Source organism: Populus euphratica, unplaced genomic scaffold, assembly GCF_000495115.2.
Source record: "Populus euphratica unplaced genomic scaffold, PopEup_1.0 scaffold30.1, whole genome shotgun sequence".
Taxonomy (NCBI): domain Eukaryota; kingdom Viridiplantae; phylum Streptophyta; class Magnoliopsida; order Malpighiales; family Salicaceae; genus Populus; species Populus euphratica.
In genome coordinates this window covers 1,763,884-1,772,134 of record NW_011499869.1, presented here as the reverse complement: position 1 = coordinate 1,772,134, position 8,251 = coordinate 1,763,884, and the positions used below count along the sequence as shown (strand labels likewise).

The following is an 8,251-nucleotide window of genomic DNA, read 5'->3' as shown; positions in this document are numbered from 1 at the left end:
TTTTTTTTTTTAAAAAAAAAAAAGCAAACTATAAAACCCTTCAATAGCCAGTTTCGAATCTGCCTGATGAGTTCCATAGCTTTTTAGCTGGTCTCTTTAACTGCTCGTGATATCTATTGATTATCTCCACCCAAACTACGTTGTTTGGTTGTCAAGAAAATAAATCACCCGGCACTTCAACCGAGTTATATTTATTTAAATAATATATCCACCCGGTTTATTATTCATTTAAATAAATAAGTAAACCGAAACAACAGATGCTGAGGCTGACCTGAGAAGAGACGCTTCTTTGTTAATCATGGAGTGAAAAATCTTGTGAAGAACGGAAGCTAATTTCTTTTCTTTAATTGAGGGTTGTGTGGCAATTGTTTCTTTGACGGAGCGCCTTTTCCATTACGAAATTTGCCACTGCACGTTGAACCAGTGCTGCAAATCATTCACAGAAAGAATCTCTTGTCAAGTCATTCGCAACATTTGCTGTTTCTAGGTCTCAAGAATACAGTACAATTCAATATCTAATTGATGAACTATAGACTTTACAAAACAAAATGCCGTCCAACAACTTCACATTATATCCACAAACTTCCTGTATCCTTATTCCTTAAAGCGATTTTCCCAGGCCGAATCTTGCTGTACATCGATTTTTCCACTACTAGACTCGAGAAACGTTGATCTTCTGAGTCCTTTCCTAGTGCATCCTTAATTATATGCCATATCGAACAATTCCAATCATTCTGTGAGCAGCTGTCCTTTTTCAGTGCATCATTGTCATGCCATATTGAACAGCTCTAACCTCTCCGTGAGCAGCTGTACTTTTCTAGTACATCCTTGTCATACCATATTGAACAGTTCCAACCTTTCTGTGAGCAGCTGTAGAGGCGGCAGCGGCAGAAGCACCAATCCCACCGTACTGAGCCTTGGCCTGCAGCAAACTTGTGTCAATCATCACCCGGTCATCCACATGCTCTACCTTGTTCACTCCTACCCGTGTCATAAAAAAAGGGTTGGAATCTATGTTGATAGCAACATCGGGTGCATATTTGGCTGCCATGCCACATTGCTGGGCTTGCTTTTGTGAGGACAAGTCGCCATCAGCTTCCATGGTAGATCGTTCTTGCTTTCCCGAGTTGGATTTACGGTAACAATATGCGGAAGGGGCAGCATGTGGAGGAAGGACTGCACTTCTGGTGTATGTTCTCGGGTCATGGGCATCTTTCATGATGCTCCCATTCTCGTATGATACAACTTGCCCTATAACCTTTCCAGGTTTAGCTACAGAGGCAAATTCAATGGATTATTACACTGGAAATGTAAATCGAAATCCAGTTAGTTGAAAAACCATTGGCAACAAGAAAACGAGTACCCAGTGGAACTCTCTGCTGTGCCTGCAAGGTCCTCGATATATTTACTGGAATTCCTTCAGAGTCTCTGGGATTTTTGTTGTATGCTTCCTCTGCAGTGTGCCGGTCCTTGAAGGAAGCAAGATTCTGTTGTTCTTTGGTAGGGATTGAGCTTGAATGCACAGTTGTAGACCTGCACATATCTTTCGAAGATCAGAGAAAAATTAACTGACCACCAGTGAAATACTTGCAAGCCAGGAGAGCAAGTCAGAAAACAAAGAGAAAGAGGAATCCTCATAAAAAAAATAAACAAAATAAAACAGAAACATTTAAATCAACAAAACTCAGTAGCCTTGCTGAAATCCAGAAAATAAAATCCCCTAAGAGTATCTGAAGCACAATACAAAAAAGCAAAATCAATTATCTTATCCTATTAAAGCATCTGTAAAGATACAGATCTTTCAAACCATCTAAACATACCAAACAACTGCAGACAACACATATCAGGACAAATAATCTAACTCCAAAGATTAAATGCATCAATCCACTCATCCTTCTACCAGTTGCTTTCAATTTCTTCCTCGACGCAAATGCAAAGGGACAGCAAACAATTCAGAGCGACAACCAATAATTTTAATACAGCTAAATTCCTGCCACTGCTGTCATAATTGTTTATACTTGCAATAGATTGCATGTCACGCAGAACATCACATGTGCCCCAACTACCATAACATCCTGTTATATTCTTATTGAGCTTGTCCCCAAACCTCTATCTCTCAACAATCAGTAAAGAATTTAGAAGTTTAGATGAAAAACTGAAAGGACAAAAAATTTGATGATCATTACAACAGTATCCACTAAAGATCATCACTGACTTTCCTATATCAACAATTAGTGAAAACTTCAAAAGTTCAGAAGAAAATGAGAATGCAACCCCATGATTATTAGAAAAGTTACCACTAACATCACTACCTTTCTCTGATCCCCATATATTATGTGACACACCATGAACTGCAAAAAGCAAGGCAACAAAAACAAGAAGATTGCAGCAAATAAACAAGACAGCAAAGCAACATGCCTGGATATATTTACCTAGGAAGAGATACATGCTTTCTTTCAAGAGGAATTATCGGTCCACTTTTACCACCATTTTCCTCAAGATGTGCAAACTGCTTTCTGAATTGATCAACGGCACTGTGTACACCACCAAAAGTCAGGGCAACGTGGAAGCAGACAGAAAGTTGAGTAAACTATCTCCAAAAGCCAAAAAAAAAAAAATGTAAAAGACAACGAAGAGAGGAGTCTCAAAAGCTAGAACCTTGGATAAAGAAAGTTAGTCCTCTCAGTTCCATTTACATAGTCCTTGAGCAGTTGAGGATGGTATTCCAGTATCTCCCGAAAAATTAGCTCTCGTACATCCTCCTTTGTAACTCTTCGCCTCTCGAACTCAAACTCCATCTTTGTTATTGGCTGGCAGGAAGGCTCCCTCTCAACTTTTGCCAATCCCTTGAAGTAAGGGTCTGCCAGTGCCTGATAAAATGTAAGCAGGCCAAAATAATTCAACAGATTAGCCATGTTGACGGATTAAGAGAGAATAACATGCAGTGATCTGACTGCAATGCAGAAACATAAGCAGAAGGGTTCAGCAAAGAATAGCATAAAATTTCAGAGAACGTCAATTAATTTTGTTGAGGAACACACCTCTTCAGCAGTTGGACGATCTTTGGGGTCAAAAGCAAGTAGCCTTTCCAACAATCGTAGTGCCAAAGGATCAGCATTGGGAAATTTCTGTGCAAGTGGAACAGGCTGCTTTTTCCTCATGCTGGTTAAATATCTCCTTGCCTTATCATTTCGAACCTGGATTCATAAAGACAAAAAAACAGTTGATACCATAAAATATACATTATGTGTTCATTTTATGAGGGCTGGGCATGCGTCCCTTTTTTTTTTTTTCTTTTTTCTTCTTTTTCTTTTTCTTCTTCTTTTTTTTTTGGGGGGGGGGGGGGGGGGTTGTTATTGATGGAGGTTGAAGATATGACAATAATATATGTCCAGAACAAAATAGGGCATTAATATACAGAACAAAATACAAAATTCATGCAACTTTGCACTTACCAGAGAGATTGTATCCAATGATGGTGTACCAAGTAGATCAGTCATCAAGTCCAACTGGTGAACTACATTTTTGCCAGGGAAAAGTGGTTTCCCCATTAGTACTTCAGCAAAAATGCAGCCTATACTCCATATATCAATTGCTGGTGTATACTGCAACCAGATGCCATTTACAAAATTAGAAAAACTGTAGAATTAAACCATATTGACAATTTTACAATTAAAATTGCAAGAATGCCAGTTTTTTCCACTGAACAATAACTCTGTTTACATTAAATCCATTGACAGGAAACCTTCTCAGGTTCTCGCCCTCAGAATTATGAACTAACAATCTAAAACAAAAATCAATGATTGATGGAAGTTTACAGATAAAACTCCAACATACAAAATTGAAAAATAGAACTGATGGCGGTTTTTATAGAATTAAGATATCAACACATCTACACCTCCTTCCTCAATCTTTCAGAACAAAAACAGTTTCACATCTAGTATCAATACTTAATTAAAGGATCGATATTTTCAGCAATAACACAAGAATATGGGCAGAAAAATCATTTTCCGTCTGCAAACCAGGGTGCCAACTAACAATTTTAACTCAACTATAAAATTGTCAAACCTATGTGTTCAAAACCATTTGGTTTGGATATACCTTGGAGAAAAAGGACCCACAGAGTTCAGGAGCTCTATACCATCTTGTAGCAACATAATCCTGTAAATTTACACAAGTTTTAAAGTCAATGCTCCCTGATCCTATTAGATTTATTGAGCAAAGATAAGCACATCAGGGACCTAAAATGTTAGAAGAGTACCGTCCAGAATATTGTCGAGGGCGTGTCATTGAAAGCAACTCTTGCTAAACCAAAATCACATATTTTAAGCTTACAGTTTGCATTTGCCAATATATTTTTTGGCTTTAAATCTCGATGATAAACATTTGCTGGAGACAAGTAGATAAGAGTTAGATATATGCCACATCCTCAACAAATGGAAATAAAGAAACAGAACAAAGAAAGGTAGATGTGGACGGAGCAACTATATAACAAGGAAAGCAGTCACTGCAGTAATACCAGAGAAAGAAAATACAAATTGTCAAACTTATTGTCAATCCAAATGTCGATGTATTACAAGAACACATTTTGAAGGAGGAACCAATAACACCAATACCAGAAAAAAAATATATGCAAAATGACACCTTGCAACCATTTATCCACAGCTCCATGAGCAATTCAAATTGATTTACAAATTGCCATGATCTTTTCTGGTTTCCTGAATGCATGTCGATTGAGATAAGTGATCTATAAATGTCACTCCCATGATTTATGCATGATATCCAAGCAGCCATTGATGAAGCTCCTAGAAAGAACTAGTAGGAAAGGTGAGGTCTGGTGGGGAGAAGACAATGGAGGCTAGTTCATTCTGTTTCTGATCCTAAAAAAGGATTTTTATAGAGAACTTGACCATTACCTCATATACACATAGGACTGGGTGCACCTACTAATTGTTAATGGGTTTAAGGACCAAATCCCATGAGCTTCCGATTACATGTCATTTAAAACCCTCTTTTAGAAGCTTAAATCTGTAGTGTGAGTAGTAGCCTCCGGTGTGTTCTCATTACCAAACTCTAACACCATGCAATCATCCCTAAGAGAACAGTCAATGGCTCCTCATATTTGGTTCATAATTCATGAAGGGGAATTTTATCTCCTCTTGATCTACACATTCATGACACATGAAGAGGTTATGGTGGTTGTAAAGCAAACTGAAATGCTTATAGGATGGCAGGTGTGTAGGTAACCATTAAGGCAGGCTTCCACCAAATTTTCCTTTATTGGTAGTGGAGCAAAAGGCCTCTTTTATTTTTATAATATCAGGAAAAAATTAATGAATGTGCACATAGGCTTTTGCTGGAATTAAGTAAATGTTCTCATCAAAGAGATGAACAATATTGTACCTGTGTGGATATACTTTAATGCACGAAGTAGCTGGTAAAGAAAAAATTGATAGTGCTCTCGTGTCAAGTCATCATTGGCTTTGATGACTTGATGAAGATCTGACTCCATGAGCTCAAAAACAACATAGATATCTTTAAAATCCCTTCTTGAAGGTGGTAGCATAATGTGTTTAATTTCCACAATATCAGGATGTCTTAGGAGCCTGAGCAGCTTTATCTCACGCAATATACGAGCAGCATCAGAAATGTGTTCGAAAATATCATGAATTTTCTTTATTGCCACTTTCTCACCGGTGTGAGTGTCAATTGCAGAGCAAACAACACCATAACTGCCTTTCCCGATAACTTCCTGAATTTTGTACCTATTGGCATCACCATATTCAGAGAAGAAGTCCATCTCTGTTGAATTCTGCAACATAGGAACCCAAGTTAGTTGAGAAGACCAACACATTTAATAAGATCAATAAACATTTCTATGCCTTTTTCAAATGTATGACACTAATCAAGTCTGACAAGTTTATATTTTCTATCTGATATCTTCTTTTACTATGCTCAACAGCATGAAAATCAGTGCCAATCAGTCTTGGATCAAATGCAACTTTTATATACTACTGTATTCCAGCAGGTGCCACTTCAGATGAATGAATCTTGCATCTTGTGAAGAAATGGCAGACCTCTGAAGGATCCCTCAAGTAAAATTGAACAAAATGGTACCCAATTTGTAAATTTTATAAACATGGAAGTTTCTTATTCAAATGTCAAATGAATTCTAACTAGTGAAGGACAATCCAATCAAAATTGATATTTAAAAAAACAAAAAATCCTTCTGTCCTTCACACTGTAATTTTTACTTTATTTTCCAGTGGTTCCACGTGATCAAAACCCTTTTTTTCTTCTTTGAAACAATAATGGCTGTGGGCAAGAAAATGCGAATTCATCAAAAGCATAGAAAGGAGAAAAAGAAAAGGAATGTAATGCAAATAGATTGAAATAACGAGTACGTAACAATGAAATTCTATAGCTTCCAGAATAATCAGATAATATAAAACCAACATAATAAATAAACCGAATTCTTACAAGTTCACTCTCCCAAATCCATAATCAATAAGAACAAAAATAGGTATCTCAACAACCATAACATCAAACTAGCAGCCTCAAAACCTCCGCAACGAAATAGACAAATTCATCAGTTTCCACTTGTACAAAATCAGAATAGAAGGAAAGTAAATCCAAGCGAAAACATTTTACACTGAAGATGAAGTGGGGCAGAAAATTCCAAAAAAAGTATCAAAATCAAAACTATTTATTGATGAAAAAAATCCAAGTCAGGACAATCTATAGATGAAAAAAAATTCACTGATAATAGAATCAAATCCACTTGTAAAAAGAGATAAAAGTGCTATTTAATGAAATCATAGGGAAGCATATGCGTTTAAGTCAGCGGATAACATTCACACAAAACAAAAAGAAACCCACTTTTCTAGAAAGAAATTCACATTCAATGATACCGTTACCATTACAAAAAAAATAAAATCCACAGTATCTCACATTAAGAAAACAGAAAAAACATAAATTAATTCTTTTATTATGTATTGAAAAAAAAAAACATATAGTTAATCATATAAATTGCTACATAGCTTAACTACCAAACACACTAATTCAATCTGCAAAAATAATCACAACTCTTAATTATTCACAATTTTCTTCATCTAATGATGTTCCCTTCTTTCCTCTCTTTTTAATGCATATTTTACCAAAAAACACTTTTAACACAAACAACACAGTCAATTCTGAATCAAAATGTTGAAATTCACATCAAAAACAAAATAAAAACAGTCTTAATTTCACCTTTTTTCTCTGATCTTGCTGCATATCTTTTGTCTCCGGTTCCAAAACTTCAACCAAAACCCCCAAAAAGAATAAAAAAATAGAACAATTTCCCTCCACCAAAATCCGAAACTTTTTAAATCAGATGATATTGGGAAACAGATGACAGATCCTCAATTAAGAAAATCAATCAGAGTTGATGAACCGCATTTTCCCCATCTCTCCCGGCTATCCCACCTTATTATCCTTCCTACTCGGATCCTTCACCGAACGCACATTCAAAGCCAATCCCCTTCTTCATAGACTCCTCCTCCAAATCCCCTCCCTCCAATATATATAATAACAATTACTACAATGAATCAACAGCCACCGTCTCTTTTTGACAACTCAGTAACAACAACAACGATGACAAGTCCTCCTCTTGCATTTCTTATTCTATCAATCGCTACTCTAACTAACCTAGCCCCAAAAAAATATGTTGTTGAGTTAACAGAACGGAACTGCTCTGTGGTTTGCGTGTAGAGCCATATTTTGAATTTGGTCAGAGAATTTATAGTCTCTGAGGGTTTTTGAGTGTAGAGAAATGCGAGATCTGTACACCGACCGACACGAAGCTCAAGGTAGTAAAAATAAAAAAAGAGTTAAAAGGGGATTGTGAGGGGAGATAAAACAGAGGGAGGGAGGGAGATGATTTTATGGCATGTATCTAGGGGTATTTTTGGGGTTTTGATGTTTTGATTCCTGCTTATACACTATTATTATTATTAATTAATTGATAGGATTCGACTTGTGCCGTGTGAATGAACGGAAAATAGGATTTGAATACGGATATGGCATCGGAGTGTAATTATATCTGGTTATATAGGGGTAGAAATGGTACGGGGTTGTGCTTTGGCCGGTGGAGTGGAATTGAGAAAGAGGATGAGGCGCAGGTGTTTGTATGGTTTCATGGACACGTTTTCTAACACGTGGCGAGATCATGGAGTTTTGAGTGAAGAATCGGTGGGCATAGACATGGACG

The 8,251-nt window shown here is 36.8% G+C and overlaps 1 protein-coding gene across 2 annotated transcripts; it reads right to left on the bottom strand.

The window, feature by feature from the left end:
• Window positions 1–363: 363 nt before the first annotated feature.
• LOC105126925 (mitogen-activated protein kinase 20-like) lies at window positions 364–7,913 on the bottom strand. 2 transcript variants are annotated; one of them, XM_011027968.1, is made up of 10 exons: window positions 7,252–7,913; window positions 5,404–5,812; window positions 4,262–4,389; window positions 4,102–4,161; window positions 3,456–3,605; window positions 3,042–3,197; window positions 2,659–2,870; window positions 2,433–2,534; window positions 1,364–1,533; window positions 364–1,272 (listed from the first exon to the last, which is right to left on the bottom strand). In XM_011027968.1, the coding sequence occupies exons 1-10, from the start codon at window positions 7,273–7,275 to the stop codon at window positions 818–820; spliced, it is 1,866 nt and encodes a 621-aa protein (XP_011026270.1). In that variant the 5' UTR covers window positions 7,276–7,913; the 3' UTR covers window positions 364–817. The 2 variants fall into 2 exon arrangements, with proteins under 2 accessions (XP_011026270.1, XP_011026271.1); XM_011027969.1 differs by lacking the exon at window positions 7,252–7,913 and adding an exon at window positions 6,481–6,609.
• Between the last annotated feature and the right edge of the window lie 338 nt (window positions 7,914–8,251).

Excerpts from the sequence above, each read along its gene's own strand:
- LOC105126925 (XM_011027968.1), bottom strand. The coding sequence starts at position 7,275 with ATGCAGCAAGATCAGAGAAAAAAG. Across the intron at positions 4,162-4,261 it reads CCTCGACAATATTCTGGACG|GATTATGTTGCTACAAGATG; the intron begins GTACTCTTCTAA and ends GTAAATTTACAG. Across the intron at positions 2,535-2,658 it reads ACTAACTTTCTTTATCCAAG|TGCCGTTGATCAATTCAGAA; the intron begins GTTCTAGCTTTT and ends TGGTGTACACAG.